A 16619-nucleotide genomic window follows, 5' to 3' on the forward strand; every position below is an offset into this window, starting at 1 on the left:
AGATAGGTCAATGGGAACACCTTCTGGGGGTCTCGGGGGGTCTCGGGGGGCACCGTTGAGCCATTTTGCGACGCCCATTGAAAATTCCTTCAGAATATGTAAATTTTCACCACTTTCTAACTTTCTGCAAATTTTGGTAAGAAGTTGAGCATGTTAAAGCCCTCAAAAAGCCATTTCATTTGCCTGAATAATAATAATAATAATAATAATAATAATAATAATAATAATAATAATAATAATAATAATAATAATAATAATAATAATAATAATAATAATAATAATCCTTACAATTTCAATAGGGTCTCACCAGACACCTTTGATGTCTGTGCTCGGGCCCTAATGAATAAGTGCAACCAGGTTATTTAACCTTACAGCCGACCCAGCCTCACCAGACCCAGAGGGGGTCGTCACACCCCCCCCCCCCCCCCTCACACTTTCGTTGTTTGCCACAAACGCTAGAGAACAATGTTAAAACTCAACTGATGTTTTTAATAGACCCTCCACACTGAGCCACTTAGGGCCTTGGTATTTACTCCATAGGATGCCAAAAGGTTGAGTGCATGTGAAGCACTACATCTCCCACCATCCCTGACACAAGGGAGACAATCGGGATGATCATGAGCAAGAGCAAAAAAGCCAGAATTACACCCGGTGTTTGTATCCCTCCGCCAACCAGGGCTCATTCTTTTTTTCCATACTCCTATGAGGTCAACGTGACCTTTGACATGTGACCGCTGAAATATTTTTTCATAATATTAAGACATTTCCTAGAGGCAGGCTTGAGATTTCATGTTCAAGAGGACAAGAGATGTTTTGTGAGGCTGGTAATTGGTGATTTGAACCCTATCCTCTTTTTCTTTTATTCATTCAAAAGGCTTCTGACAACCTAGACGTCCATATGGCCTCTGATGTGCTCAGGTTTTGAAATCAGTGGCCTCTTTGTGGTAATCCTTACCACTTCCAGTCAAAAAAAACAAACAGAAGTGCATTAGGAAGGAATAATCTCTGCGTGTGCTCAAACAACTGTGAAAGCATCCTTATCTCAAGGTGTTTAGATATTTTATCATCATGAAAAATCCTCCGAAAATCATTTTGTGCTACTAATTGCAAATGGCTGCATAAAAATGATATGACAACTTAGCAACGTGACAACCAGACCTGTACATCCTTTACAGGAATCAAAACTAGCTGGTGGAAATTTCGGTTCCTCTAGTAACATATTGCCATGGTTTCAGTTGAACTTAAAAAAACATGGAAAACATGATCTTGATCTAACACACCGTCTGAAAAACATACAGACTTTAAATTTGTCGTTCTTTATTAAGATTCTTATCTAGAAGATTCAAGGCAGATAGTTTTTCCTGTTTAGGGCTGTGAAGCATGAAAGGCTGAAAATCTCAGAAAAATCTCAAGAGCACACATTTGCTTTAAATTCTTCAGCTGTTTGAATACTAATTAAAAAAAATACTAATTAAATGAGACGCAACATAGCTTCCGTATCCGAGGCTACTGGGATCGATATTTCCTATCCTCCCTCCTTTACTCTTTCAATTCATGAAAAATCCTTCTCAAAATGACTGCAAACTGAAAGTCATGGCGTTTTAAGGTTTCAGTTTTGAGTCCAACACAAAACTCAGGTACGACCACTGCTCCTCAGGGTTAGTGTTATCTCATTTGTGTTCGAGAATGTTGCTCTCGGGTTCTGGGTTAAAAAGCCTCCAACCTTTGGCATTTGTGCTGAGATGTTGGCACTTCCACAACCTACACACCGCAAATATTAGAGCCGTAAAGGTGTGAAAACAACAGGAAGGTAGATGCTGTCATCTCAGAACTGTGCTGTGCAGGTGTTGTGTTTGCATACTGGTCCGCCTGTGCGCACACACAATGAACAATTCTGAGAAATAAAGGGTGATAAAATCTTGAGGTTGTGGAGAAGGAAACTGCAAGTCTAATTGCAGCTCAAATGATTTAGAGAGATTTACAACTGATAACTACATAAATACCACAGAGAGGAACAAACTGACACGGTTGTTGATATGAAACAAAAGCTTTACATTCATAAATCAGTAAATCTGGGTTGTTCCTGCCATCAGATCATAAATATGATAGAAACTAATTTCCCTGTTCAGTCGATCAGTATTACTGTTTTACAGTTTGTATTGTTACAGGTGAAGTTACAGGATCATTGGTTGAATTTCTTCTGTTATTTGTCTCAAGTTAAGCCTTTTGAACCTTTTTAATTTTTCTATGGCATGATTGCTGTATGTTTGTAGAATGATTACTGAGATGAGAATCCTCACCTTCTTACACTGAGGCAACAGTGCGACACTGCTCTGCGAAACAGAACTCAGCTACAAGCATTGACCTAAACTCACACATCTGTTTTCTCTTCAGTAGTTTATCAGAACTAATGCTGCTCATCAGTTTCTTAGTAAAGTGTGTGTGGCTTCCCTCACACGTTTGACACTGTTTTTTTAAAAAACATATTCTTATGTTGATGCAAGATAAAGCATTTAAGATGCAATTCATGAAAAAGCCATATTATCTCTTTAGTATCTTTATAGCCAGTTCTCTTGTTAGTTGTTTTTACATTGTTTTATTATACATTATAAATTATATATCATATTGTGATGCACATTTTTTACTACCTATTTATTTGATATCTTTACATTTAGTTTGTTATATATAAAGATAAAGTGCAAAGTAAATTTTAAATATTCAGACATAGGTCTGAATTACAAAAACACAAATGGCTGCATTTTTTGCTTCAAAGAAAGTAGTCATGTAGTTTGAGGCAGTGGGGGTGGGGGGGGGGTAGTGCGGGGGCGTGCTTCCTCTGTGTGGCCCTACAGATATCACCATAGCCAACGCTGGTTCATATAGAGCTCAGAACAGCATTGTGCACCTGCTCACTCTGGAAAATACAATGGCAGAGGAGGATTACGATTTGGTAATTCATAGCTTTATTTATTTTCCTATTTATTAGATAATCTATTTAATATGTGTAACCAGGATGTAGATGAATGAAATGAAGATTTAAATTAATATACATTTATGATATCGTATATTCTCTTATAGTATATTATTTAAGGAATCCAATTCACAGCTCTCATCTGTTTTGCATGAATTTGTGATCTCTGCCTTATTCTCTAACTACTGATGAACATGAATTGAATTTTCGGAGTAACACACCTGTATTTCGTTATATTTCATTTTGTTCATTTCATATTGTTCACAATTTTTTTCCGCTTGCTCTCACACTTGTTACTCACAGTGACAGGCCACAGCGTGCGAACACTGTGATGTGGTTTGTAGATCGGCAGTGACATTTCTCTCCCATTCAAACTTGCAGCACTTTGTGAAGGATGTGACAGAACAACAGAGGTTGTTGTCCAACCATTGACTCTTACAAAATTATACAGATGTTAATGTTGTTGTGACTCATATTTTAGTCGCCTGCTAAATCCAGCTGTTAAATGTGGCTTTTACACACTTCCTCTCGGACATGTGCATCAATTTCTCTTCCCCCTTCTGCCAGCACAGAGCTAATTTAAACAGGATGACTGCTGAGGGTCATAATATTTTTCCCTATTACCAGGTAACAGAAGTTATTTTAATCATTATACTATCACTCCTTAAGAAACTCTGTATACATGTAGTTTATATAATCTACTAGCAGACTTACTGTGATGTATTTCCTTTGTATTCTCCTGAAAGGTCATACGCATACAACCTGTTCAGAATATACAGCCTAATATTTAAGATTTACATATTTTATTATCTAAAATGAGGATCTCACAACAAATCAATTAAATTAATGTTATGCATTGTTGGTCAAATAAAGAAATATATTTAACATTTGAGAATCATTTACATTTTTTTAAACAAAAAAAAAGTGAAAAAGAAAATGTATTAAAAAAGAAAAAAACAATAAGTTAAATAATACTAATAAATCCAAGGTGGAAATCTTACATACAATAACATACAAAACCGATATGCTTGATAGTATTTAAGGAATACTGCTGTGAGACTTAATCATCTTTAGCATATGTATCTGACAGATAGATAGACAGACAGACAGACAGACAACACCACCATGTGGTTTAAACAGGCTTAACAACTCTCAAGCTCCAACCAAACAAATATCTTCTTTTTCTGCAGCAATTATATGGTGGCCCTATAGCACTGGACGGAGAATATTACGATATTTTCCTCAACTACTCCAACGACAATAACAGCTGTTGCGAGGGGGGTGACGTGTGCGACCTGAACGAGGGCAGGAACTTCGAGGCAGTGTTCATCCCAGTTCTGTACTCTGTGGCGTTTGTTGTGGGCATCCTGGGAAATGGAGTGCTGCTGGGAGTTCTGGCTCAGAGCAGGAGGACCTGGAGTGTGACAGACACCTTCATCCTCCACCTGGGTGTGGCTGACGTCCTGCTGCTGGTGACGCTGCCCCTCTGGGTCGTGGAGGCCGCTCAACCTGCTGGCTGGACCTTTGGTACTCCCCTCTGTAAGATCACTGGGGCTGTTTTCACGGTAAGAGATTTGCAACAGGAAAGATGCACTGAAACTACCTGCATTACGGAAAAGCTTTAATTGTACAAATTGTAGTTTTCTCTACACTAGAATGGGCCCTTTAGATTTAAATAGTTTATATTTACATCCTCTCTACGGAGGCCGCCATGTTTTTTTACAGTAGCCCAAACTGGACAAACTAAACATCTTTTGAGATTTTATGATAACTGAAGGCTACCACATGTTCTCTTTCATGCTTGGAAGGGGAGGGTGAGGGGAAGTTCAGCTGCAACATGCAATCTAACCACTTGATGTCATTAAATTCTACACACATTGATCTTGGCTGATTTCGTTTCCCTCAGTTCAACTTCTACTGTGGGATCTTTCTGCTGGCCTGCATCAGTATGGACCGCTACCTGTCCATCGTTCACGCCACACAGATGTACTCCCGTAGAAAGCCCTGGGTGGTTCATGCCAGCTGCTTTGCTGTGTGGAACTTCTCCTTGCTCCTCTCCATCCCTGACTGGATCTTCTTGGAGGCTGTTTATGATGACCGACGAAACAGAAAAGAGTGCATTCCCAACTACTACAAGTTTGACTCTGATTCAGTAGGCGACTGGCGACTGGCATCTCGCCTGCTCTACCACATGGTGGGCTTCCTGCTCCCCTCGGCGATCCTGATCTTCTGCTACTCCTGCATCCTGGCGCGGCTGCGTTCCGGCTCCCAGGGCATCCAAAAGCAGAAGGCCTTTAGGGTCATTGTAGCCGTGGTGGTGGTTTTCTTTGTCTGCTGGACGCCCTACAACATCACGCTCATGGTGGACACACTTCATTCCGCCAACAGAAGCGATACCTGCGGGGTCAGGACGTCTCTGGAGAAAGCAAAGACCATCACCTCCTCCGTGGGTTACCTCCACTGCAGCCTCAATCCCATCCTGTACGCCTTTGTGGGCGTGAAGTTCCGGCGTCAGCTCCTGAACATCCTGAGGTCTCTGGGCTGCAAGATAAAGAAAAGCTCCAAATTCCAGTCTGTCGTCAGCAGCAGGAGAAGCTCTTTTTGGTCGGAGTCTGCCGACACCTCCAACTCCATCGCTATCTGAGTGGGAAAGGCACCCCCATCTACAGTCATTTTAAAAAACCTGTGGAGTTTACAGACTCTCTTCAACGACACAGATGTGGGCGATCCAGCGTGTTCCTGTACGTTTCCTATGATGCTTTACATGTATAAGGCTGTGCTTCCTTTCAACTCTCTGTTGTTCATAGTGCATTAACAGCTGAACATTAACCTCATGGCCGCCATGCTGCGACTCAAGGTGCTTTTTAGAACATTTCCCTTTCCTCATTACTACGCATCATTTTACTATTAGTCAGCATATTATGTTAAACTGTGGAGAGTATGAATACTGTTTTTTACTTGGATTTTATATCATATTTTTTACAGTATATTTTACCATGTTTTTGTACACACAATATTCAAATATAAAATAAAGATTTATTAATCAAAGTGTGCTTCTAATATCAAAGTAAAGTAACATGGCACCAGAGGACAATTCAATATATTTCAAATAAGTCAAATAAAAACCCATCAAACAGTGGATGCAGGTGTGTGTGATTGTCTCGTTTGTTATAGTGTAGACCTGTGTAGATGAATCCAGATGGTGGCACTATAATGCCAGGATTTTTAATACTGTACATTCTGGAAAAACACACATTATACATCAGATGTTTTATATGTTTCAGACTGAACATCCAAATTTGCTTTCGGCAGATAACCTACTTAGGTATGGAGAAGGCTAACTATTATTTAATTTACAGAAATAAACTAACTCGAATGAATAAACTGGGACTTTAGAATGACTCTTAAAAAATGAAACGTAATAGTTTAGTTATATGGTCTGAACGGGTCATTCCACAGCAATCTGAGTGAGTACAAATGACACATTACTGATGGGAACTTTCCTATTAACTGAGACCTTTGCTCCCAATCTTTAAAAGCTTCAGTCAAACTATATTTAGACAGAAGGAAACGGGTCCCGTCAAGATGTCAGGTTTATATACATTTGTGTGTAACTAGTTTTTGTTTTATTGTATAACCTCAACACCTTTCAGTTTGCGTTTTGCCTGGGAAAGTTACTGCAGTCATTGTGTTGCTTTCAACTGACTTCTGCATGATTTTCTCCTACAGCATGGTTACAGATGTTTATGGATAATAAATGAGACGGCAGAGAGATGAGAGGGAGGTTTACAACGTCCCTTTTTATTGCCCGTAGGTGTACCTAGCACATATATGAAAATGGTAATATATATTTAAATGCAGCTATTTTAGTGGACGTATCTTTCACCTCATTGACAGGAAATTGAACCAGAAACAAGAAGCCGTCGCACATCCTGAAAACGTGTGGTTTCATCGGAAAGGTACCAAGAATTACATCAAGAGTTTAGAGGAAATGTCCTCTGACTCTGGGGTGAGTGTTTCCATTTCAACTAAAAAGCATGATAGCTATAAAAAAGAACTACCTCTGCTTTCCCTCACAATATGTCTTATCGATAATTTGCATGAGAGGCAGATATTCGGACTGCAGTAGGATATTGGTGTTGGAAACATAGCAACAACCAGTCTGTGAGCAGGTTAAACACTTAAGTCATGAAGCTGAAACACTACCGGCCCTCTCACTTTAGGAGATATTGAGTTTGGCTTCAGCCCAGTCAGACACCTCTAGTTATGTGTGCTGTCAACAAGTTGTTATCTTAACTTTTGTATGTTGAGCAATGTACCAGGGTTTTTTAAGGGGGGGGGGGGGGGGGGGAACAAAAAGGGTTTTGTTTTAATGCTGATAACAGGTTTATTACTTGTTAACAAATAGCCCCTTGCCTCTATCACAGTTAAGATATAAGCTCCAAGGGAAACAGGAAATAACACAACTGTTGCAGGGCCTGCGGCTATTATACTATGAATGTGACACGTTGCTGCTGCTGCTACTGTCGAGCAGCATTTCACAGATCAGATTGCATTCTTCATATGAGGCGTCGGCTCGAGATGAACTCCAACACCTTTCAAGCTACAGCAGAAAGAGGAAGGACAGTAGGAAGACTGGGGGAGAGGAAACGGCTTCTTTCATTATGAAATGAATGTACAGAAAAAAAAAAAACCACCAAATTGAAAGTCATTTTTATTGCATGTAACATTTACATGTGTTTATATAGTATTATTTTTGTCTTGAGACCAGAAATCAGGCCGGCTCGCAGGCTTTAACCTGCAAAGCAGCATGGTGGTAAAATGTGTGTTGTGTTGGAATCTTCAAGATACGAGTTTAACTCCTCTTCTTCACTCTGTTTACTCACCACATTCAACTGCTCTCACAGACAGAGCACGCCACAGTGTTCTCTCTCCACCCTCCTTTGTCTCACTCTGTCACCTGACTAATGACATCAGCACCAGTTCATGTAATCCTGTGTCCCACAGATCACACACATCCATGCTGCAACTCAAAGTAAAAAACAACGGCCGTGCCTGGGATCCGCTGAAGGAAATTCCCCCGCTGCATCATGACAAAAAACAGAAATCCACACACTGGTTGCGCAATCGTGGAATCCACACAGTCTTTACTGCTGTATGCAGACAACATGTAAAATGATTCATACAGTAACACTGGCAAAAATAAGAGCTTATGTTCCCAAGAGCTTCAGTGATAATGGCATCAGCTTTATGATGATTGTTTAACATCTGAGAAATGTTCACTGACATTATATATAAAAAATCTGAAATATAATAATAATAATAATACACAATTAAAAAATATATTCCTACATTTAAATCAAATTAATGATTTAGGGTGACAAGCTGCAGTTGTTTAACGGTGATTATGAAATAAAAGTTCAACACCATGATGTGGCTCTGAAACCTTCACAGTTAAAGTGCAACATGTATAAATATCTATTTCTCAACATTGCTCACAATATAGTCCCCGAACAACTCAGACCCATAACATGACTTCATGTTAAATTTCTCTAGCAATGAAACATTATTCATCTCTGAGTCACAAGGGGCTTTTATTGGTCTGTTTGTCAGCACTGAGGCGACGGCACCTGTTGCTCGACACTTGTCATCGGTTTTATCTCCTGCACCTCCTGACTCTGGTCGGGCCGAGCTTCTTCGCCCACACCCAGCTCGCACAGTGACCCTTTAGGTTCATCCGTAGCACATGTCAGTAAGGCCACGGCCCGTTTCCTGAAGTTATCACACAGGCCGAAATAGAGCAGAGGCCTGAGGCAGGCGTGAACGCAGCCCAGAGCCGCTGTGACCATCAGAGCTGTTTTCAGAGAACCTTCTCCAGAAGAACCATCCTGAGGTTCCTTAGAACCGTTCCTGAAGGTGTCCACAATGAGCGTGATGTTGTACGGCACCCAGCAGAGAAAGAAGACCCCCACCAGGAGCAGGAGGACCATGATGTCAGTCGGCTTTTGGGAGCTTTTCGGTCTCTGCTGCAGCCGGAGCAGGATACGAACGCAGCAGAAGATCAGGACGGCTGCAGGCAGCAGGAGGCCCAGTGTGTGGTGGCGCAGGCGTGACAACAGTCGCCAGTCAGTTTCTGACTGAGAGTAGTCGCTACGACAAACATCTCCTTTTTCATCATTCGCAGCTGTTAGAAAAATCCAGTCGGGTATGGTCAGGATCAGGGAGATGAACCAGGCGACTAGGCAGCTGAGATGAGCCCTGGCAGGTCTGTTGTGGGTGAACAGCTGCTTGTTGTGGACGATGGACAGGCAGCGGTCGACACTGATGCACGCCAGCAGAAAGATCCCGCAGTAGAAGTTGATCTAAGAAAAAGATAGAGGGAAAATGAACACAGTGATCTAATGTAACACAGAAACGTCCGGCCATAACCTTTCACTCTTCTACTCTGACCCCCCCCCCCTCCTCTTGCCTTTTCCCAGAACCGAGAGGAGGAATGTGGATGTCACTAGGGGTGGACACATTGCTAAATATAAGGAACTGTGTCTGCCAAGTCGATTTAACAGGAAATAATGGCCTACAGTCAAAAAAGAAATGTGTCCAACTCAGCTTCACCCAAAAAGATTTCACTTTCAGTCCATTCCAAATCTACACACCACCCTGTACTTACATTAAAAACAGCTCCACTGATCTTGCACAGCTCAGTCCCAAAGCGCCACCCGTGTTCAGCGGCCTGTACGGCCCTGAGGGGCAGCGTGGCCAGCAGCAGGGCGTCTGAGACTCCCAGGTGGAGGATGAAGATGTCTGATATGGTCCAAGATTTTCTCTTCTGCGTGAGAATAACCAGGAGCAGCACGTTCCCAAGTTGACCTACAACCATCACGGCGGAGTACAGCAGCGGGATCAACACGGCCCGGCTGCCCTCCGATTCGTCGTCTGGCTTATACTCATAGTCCTTATCATAATCGTAGGTCCCGTTCTGGCCCAGAAATCCACCAAGATCCACGTCCATGTTCTTCTTCTGCTGTGGAGGGAAAACGGGTCAAACAAAGAGAGGAATCACTCAAACTGCAGCGCTTCAGAGGCTTTAGGTGTAAGAAAGATCAGCTCGTTCCCTGCTCTCTCTCTGTCTCTGTGTTTGTGTGTGTGTATCATCAGCTTAAGTGAAGTCTGTAAAATCTCTCCCCGGAAAGTCCGGCTGACGCTTTCTAAACATGAGCTCACAACTCACACGTAAATCACATGGTGCACAGTCACTGGATGAAGCAACTGTGGGGTGGATTCAAAACAGAAAGCAAATTTCCCCCTTATCACTCTCTCACACACACACACAAACTTTGTATTAAATTTAAGTCACACCTTGCCACTAACCATAAGCAAGACCTCAGGAGATATACGTCTTACCTCACACACACACACACACACACACACACACACACACACACACACACACACACACACACACACACACACACACACACACACACACACACACACACACACACACACACACACACACACACACACACACACACACACACACACACACACACACACACACACACATATCCTTAATAGGACATTGCATTGACTTCCCTTCAATGTGGACAGACTAACCAAAACTATCGAGTACACACATACAAACACACACACAAACACACACACACACACACGCAGAGTATAAAGCTATTTTACGTACAGTGACAGTGAGTTTTTTCCTAAGACCTAAGATAAGACAAATTTCTAATAAACAAAATACTTGTTACATCAGGAAGCAGTTTCGAAACGGAGACAGGAAACCGAAAGAGATCAAGAAAAGGTTTAAACAGGTAAAATCTCAAACCTGGAGATGTGACCCGAGCTGCAGAGCGACCGACGAGAAGTGATCAGAGGACAGAGGGGGGGGGGCGAGAGGTCAAGACTCCCTCGCTGTTTCCAAACTCCTGCAACTTTCGTTTCCTGCAGCCGGACAACGCACAACGAGCTTCCGCCTTGTTTACACCACTTCTCCCGGAGGTGTGAGCGTGTTTCTGTTTGTGCAAGAGCGGAGGTGGGAGGCGTCCACAGAAAGAAGAAGGAGAACAACCCTGCAGGGGAACCCGAGGGAACCTGGAGGGAACCTGGAGGAACCTGAGGGAACCTGGAGGAACCCTGAGGAACCTGAGGGAACCTGAGGAGCAGATGATGGATGAAATGATGCTCACCACCCGGTCTTCTGTTGGTTCGAGTCTGTGGCAACGTGCACTTCGGTCACTCCGCTCACAAGCTGCCACCTCTGCACAACACCACTCAATCACCGCGTTTTTCAAAATAAAACTCGTAGTCCAATTCACCGAGGCTTGAAATGGAAATCTTGTAAGAAAAGCCTGGGGAAACTATGAGATTATTTGGTTTACAGTCAAACGCAAAGAAAATAATAAAATGGCGCAGCCCCCATTGTCTATGCTCACAGGGAAGTACACTGGTGGTTTATTTTGAAGGCTTTATTACTGTACTTCCGCTTTCTCATTTTTTCTGACTTGACGCAACTGGACACAAAGCAGTCAAACAATGAGCCGCAACGAGAGCCACTGTCCACTGGGTGGCGCTGCTGTACCCATGTTTCAATAGATAGAACACTAGGATTGGTCCAACCTGCAATTCTTTGTGGACAGTCAAACCAAAATACCTAATAACAAAAATACTAATAATACTAATAATTATATTAAAACTACTACCACTACTAATGATAATAATAAGTCAATAAAATCAGCTCAAGTTTTTTCCATCGTGTACAAAGAAATGTAAGTAAGAATCATGTAAGTAAGAAAACTAGGCCTACTACATTTAGTCAGGTTCCATATTGAGGGGACTTACTTTACCTTTTCCACCTCTTCATTAATTTGAAAGTTTTTGACTCATATAAGAGACTCATAAAATACACTGATTGATGCATTGATAAAGTGACACTTTATAAAAATAAAAAGCAGTGTGAACCTATTTGCGGCCTCTTATCGTGTGTCATAAGTCAATGTGTTGAGTTGTGCGGTTTCCTCAGAGGAGATTTTTCTTATCTGAAACTCTCAAAAGATTTGTTTGTAAGTAAGATCACAGAAAATCAACCAAAAAGATATCACCAAACCTTTGTTGTGGGTTCAGATCGGGGAGCAGATGTAGGATTTTAAATAAAAAGAATTCTTTATCATTTGGAAAAAAAACCTGGCATATTTAGGGAACTGATATCTACGAGTATGTGACATTTTGTGCAACTTGACAGAATTTAAGGGAACTGTGGGGCCCGGTTGGAGGGATCTGCTCTGCTGAGGCCCAAAAAGGTCAAATCTTACAATAAACTGTTTTCACAATAAAGTATACATTTGTGAGAGAGAAAAGAGAAGTTAACACAATAGTCATGCGTCACTTACAACACTACACACAGTAATACAATAGTACCCTATAGTAGAATCTCTTCTGAGTAGTGAGTTCTAACTTTTTATGTTTTGAGTATCATTTGTTGACAATATGTATGTATAATTACTAATGGGGTATTTTTACATTGCTTTCTCACCACTTTTACTTAACTATGTAATATAGTTCTCTGTACAATTATGTATATTATGACATAATTATGATGTATAATACACTGTATTCAATACTCTCTGTCTGTAAACCCACGGAGAAACTACCATGAAATGTTGATGCGTACACACCTGACACTTTGTTTTTTATTACAAAATATTTATTATACAAATCTTTGTATACCTCACGAAGGATTTTGGTTTGTAATGTCACACATACAAAATATTTAAGTTATTTTGTCTTTGGAGCAAAGACTAAGATCTTGAAACATGCGGCGGCAACTAGATGAATTTCAACACGTACAAATTACAAAACGATTTTCCCTGTTTTATCAGCTGCAAACTAAAGTAGATACTGATGAGAAGAGAATCTGCTGAGGACGTGAGATACGAGTCAGACGACAGAAGCCACAGGCGCCAGCTTTAATGCTGAGCAAGCTTTTGTGTGAGTATGAAGAAATCTGGATATTTCACTGAATTTCACCAGTGGACACAAACGTTCTCACAACCATTGACAGTGTGGGATAAGACAGTCTGTTGTTCTCTTCGTCCCACTCTCACTTCATGATTTTACAACAGCATTCTTGGAAGCAAGAAGAAACAATATGTTGTAGCTGCACGTGGCAAAGAAATACATCACCGAAACTAAGGTGGTAGAGAAGTTGTAGGGCAGAAAGCTTTTAGCCCCTGAGAACATTTCAACAGCATATGTTTTTATTTAGTCCCTTTCATCAAATCCGTCACAGATCTCCCTCTTTCTTATGGTCTCTCTAACCAGTGTCACACCATGACAGAGATGGAGGTGTTTTCACTTTCTGCTGAGCTAAACGAGCCCCTGGGCCTCCTCGGCTTCCATTCCTTCATCCCCAGAAGGCCTCTCGGTCCCAGCAGCCCCTTGAACATCCTAACCAGCTCCCTCCTGAACTTCACCCCCACAAAGCCGTACAGCAGAGGGTTGAGGGCGCAGTGCGACAGACCCAGACTCTCAGTGATCAGAGTCCCAATGTCCACAACGCGGCCGAACTGGCAGCCTCCGGCCACCAGCCCCAGCTTGTGCAGACTGTCCGCCAGCTGGAAGCAGTTGTACGGTGCCCAGCAGATGAGGAACACAGACACCAGGGAGATGATGAGGCGGAGGGACTTGCGCCTCTGGCGGCGAGTGGCATTGCACAGGGACCTGAAGATGCGGATGTAGCAGTAGAGCATGACCAGCAGGGGGAGCCCGAAGCCAAGAACCACACTGAGCAGCTGCAGCCCCACCTGCCACTGTGTGGAGTTATCTTCAAACCACAAATGACACAGGAGCACACTCTGCTGGCCCGAGGTGTTCACACTCATCACCTGTTTAAAAATAATGTCCACCCCACTCAGGCCCAGGCAGACCACCCAGATGAGGGCGCATACAACTTGGGCATGTAAGGTGTTGCGCCTCCAGCCGGAGCTGACTGCATGCACGATGGACAGGTAGCGGTCGAAGCTGATGCAGGCCAGGAAGAGGATGCCACTGTATCGGTTCAGTGAGAAGAGGGCGCCGGAGATCTTGCATGCTGCCAAACCAAACACCCACTGGTGAGCCCACTGCACAGCGAACATGGGCAGGGTGAAGGCCAGCAGGAGGTCCGAGATGGCCAGGTGAAGGAGGAAGGTGTCGGTCAGAGAGAAGGCGCAGGCGCCGCCGCTCTGTGATTTTCGGTAGCGTCGGATCACACACAGCACCAGCACGTTGCCCACGACAGCCAGGAGGAACACCAGGGTGTACACCACGGGGGAGTACCTCTGTGCAAACCCGTAGATGTCCCCCTGCAAGCATGGAGCCGCACGGGCCCTGCTCGTGTCAGAGGACGAGATGTTATCGTCCTCATATTCCTCATAGTCCTGCTGACAGGAGAGAGAGAGACAGTCTCAGACTCGGAGGAGATTGTTCAAGAAAAGCTCACTGTTAAGTTCATTTACTTTAGCCTCGATGAGGGCTCCTTTAACATGAAGGTCACATAGAACCAATCATAAAGCAACATGAAGATAATTCATGTATAAATATAAATTGATGAACTGTCCTAACACATCTGGTAAATAACAGAGTCTACAATCTGTCAACTAGAGAGAGAAGAAACTACCAAAAGTAGTGTTTAACGTTTTCCTACAAAAGGAAAAAGTCTGAAGCACTGTGAATTGTAATAAAGGTATTGACAGTAATAGTAGTATTTGTGGGCAGGCACATTGTATATCTAAGTAATTGTAATCCTAATCCAGGATGAGATGCCATCCTGGTGAGATGTGATGATGCACTGGATGGTGGCAGCTGATCCTGGACTTTTATTTTCAACAAGACTGCTTGATAAACAATATGTCTACTCAGACACTCTGACAATAACGCCTCAATTCATTTACTTTCCATTGTGTTACAAACTGTTTATTCTAATCAACGTTGTAATACTTTTATTTTTGCTTATTTTCTTAATTACACGTGTCATCTATTGCACTCCTGTCCGTCCGGGGAGAGGGATCCCTCACATGTGGCTCTCTCTGAGGTTTCTCCCTTACTCACTATGAGGGTTGAGAACAGAGGATGTCTCACCTTCTTGAGCCCTATGAGATAAATTGTGATTTGGGAATATGAGCTATACCTATAAAATTTGATTACTTTGATTGGTTGGTATTCTTGTACTCACCCAGTAATCGTCTGTGGTTGGTGTGATCGGATCCATATTTGTAGCAGAACACTCGAAACCCTCTGAGAGTCCGCAAAGCACCACCTGCTCTTACACACATTAGTCAAACATCCCCTTTTCGGTCTATCTCTCCGTCTGCACTCGTCCAGCTGAAGTGGGGATCAGAAAGGAGAAGTCAACATTTCAGGAACCGAATCCTCGCACATTGTAGGCAGATGTAGCTATATAGTAGGAATGCGTGACTGTCTCAGGGGAATTATGACATCTATTTTTTAAATATGGCTGCAGCCAGCTGGGGCAGACAGGCAGTACGTGACTGGTGACCTCAATGTGGAAAAAAAAACATCTATTTTTTGCAATGTGAACCCACATGCAGCTTATGATACTTTGACATATACAGTTAAATGCTCACATAAAGGGAACCAGGAGGCAGAAATTGATTTGACAAAATAATACACAAAAGGAGGAGAAGTGAAAGTGCTTGGTTAGCAAGAATTTCATAGTCTCCCCTTTTGTCATTTTTCTTGTTTTGATATGTTATGCCCTGCATGTAGACTGTTGTTGAAACGTGGTGTTAACCCGACAGGAGTTGTACAAAGTTTAGAAATATGTGTGACGTTTTTGTTTAGACAGTATAGGATCATAAAAATACTTTCTGGATGCAAACTATCACGCTGATGCAGGACACAACATTAGATACAGATTATATCCCCTTAAACAGAACACAACAGGAAATCCACATGATAAAAAACATCATAACAGATACATTAACATGATTTTATGATGGTAAGGATGGTTTGGATATTCACTAATAATGATTTCACAGTTTTCTGCAGATGCCTGGTAAGCAGAAACGCCAGAGTCTGGAACTGCATTTTGTGTCCACACTACAAATATTTTATTCACTTTGAAAGTTTAGGAGAAGATTTTAGGGGGAAGTAAATATAAAATATGTTCAAGAGATGTTAAAACCAGCTCTTTCAGTTTTACAATATAATTTCTCCGAAATAAGTAATGTGTTAAGTGTCAGAGGAACCGACGGCACTTGTGGTTTTATCTGTCTTGACCATGCGTCTTCTGGTAAATTATATTATTGTGCAACAGTTGTTTCTCTTCCTTCTGACATGGTCTGACTTGTTAAAGAATGATGCATTAAACATACCACAGAAACCTATTGTTCTAGTTAGTTGTTGATGTATGTTCAGTTAACTAAATGTGAGATTCAATCCAAAGTGACGATGTGCAAGTCATTTCCACTATTGCAATTTATCAAGCTCCCTTACAAACTGCAGATCCTATAAGATACTATAGCCTGTTATGTTTGGAAAGACACATTTAATGAATATTGCAAAAAGGTTAATCCTTGTGTTTGATGTTGATATTGTCTTTACCTCGACATTTTAGTCTCCAGTCTTGCAAAACTAA

At 42.0% G+C, this 16619-nt stretch overlaps 3 protein-coding genes across 4 annotated transcripts; 1 reads left to right on the plus strand and 2 right to left on the minus strand.

Moving 5' to 3' along the window:
- The first annotated feature begins 2895 nt into the window (after positions 1-2895).
- On the plus strand, positions 2896-6068 carry cxcr3.1 (chemokine (C-X-C motif) receptor 3, tandem duplicate 1). The gene is made up of 3 exons (XM_061081506.1): positions 2896-2950; positions 4162-4536; positions 4878-6068. The coding sequence occupies exons 1-3, from the start codon at positions 2927-2929 to the stop codon at positions 5613-5615; spliced, it is 1137 nt and encodes a 378-aa protein (XP_060937489.1). The 5' UTR covers positions 2896-2926; the 3' UTR covers positions 5616-6068.
- A 1604-nt stretch (positions 6069-7672) lies between these two features.
- LOC133014238 (C-X-C chemokine receptor type 3-like) lies at positions 7673-10964 on the minus strand. Its single transcript, XM_061081428.1, has 3 exons — positions 10812-10964; positions 9639-9992; positions 7673-9333 (listed from the first exon to the last, which is right to left on the minus strand). Exons 2-3 carry the CDS (start codon positions 9978-9980, stop codon positions 8581-8583), a joined length of 1095 nt encoding a protein of 364 aa, XP_060937411.1. The 5' UTR covers positions 9981-9992; positions 10812-10964; the 3' UTR covers positions 7673-8580.
- Positions 10965-12664: 1700 nt separating this feature from the next.
- On the minus strand, positions 12665-15301 carry cxcr3.2 (chemokine (C-X-C motif) receptor 3, tandem duplicate 2). 2 transcript variants are annotated; one of them, XM_061081509.1, is made up of 2 exons: positions 15195-15301; positions 12665-14400 (listed from the first exon to the last, which is right to left on the minus strand). In XM_061081509.1, exons 1-2 carry the CDS (start codon positions 15228-15230, stop codon positions 13306-13308), a joined length of 1131 nt encoding a protein of 376 aa, XP_060937492.1. In that variant the 5' UTR covers positions 15231-15301; the 3' UTR covers positions 12665-13305. The 2 variants fall into 2 exon arrangements, with proteins under 2 accessions (XP_060937492.1, XP_060937491.1); XM_061081508.1 differs by having other exon boundaries at positions 12665-14403.
- Between the last annotated feature and the right edge of the window lie 1318 nt (positions 15302-16619).

Source organism: Limanda limanda, chromosome 11, assembly GCF_963576545.1.
Source record: "Limanda limanda chromosome 11, fLimLim1.1, whole genome shotgun sequence".
Taxonomy (NCBI): Eukaryota; Metazoa; Chordata; class Actinopteri; order Pleuronectiformes; family Pleuronectidae; genus Limanda; species Limanda limanda.

Excerpts from the sequence above, each read along its gene's own strand:
- cxcr3.2 (XM_061081508.1), bottom strand. The coding sequence starts at position 15,230 with ATGGATCCGATCACACCAACCACAGACGATTACTGG. Across the intron at positions 14,404-15,194 it reads CAACCACAGACGATTACTGG|CAGGACTATGAGGAATATGA; the intron begins GTGAGTACAAGA and ends CTCTCCTGTCAG.
- cxcr3.1 (XM_061081506.1), top strand. The coding sequence starts at position 2,927 with ATGGCAGAGGAGGATTACGATTTG. Across the intron at positions 2,951-4,161 it reads CAGAGGAGGATTACGATTTG|CAATTATATGGTGGCCCTAT; the intron begins GTAATTCATAGC and ends CTTTTTCTGCAG. Across the intron at positions 4,537-4,877 it reads TCACTGGGGCTGTTTTCACG|TTCAACTTCTACTGTGGGAT; the intron begins GTAAGAGATTTG and ends CGTTTCCCTCAG.
- LOC133014238 (XM_061081428.1), bottom strand. The coding sequence starts at position 9,980 with ATGGACGTGGATCTTGGTGGATTTCTGGGCCAGAACGGGACCTACGAT. Across the intron at positions 9,334-9,638 it reads TCAGTGGAGCTGTTTTTAAT|ATCAACTTCTACTGCGGGAT; the intron begins GTAAGTACAGGG and ends TCTTTTTCTTAG.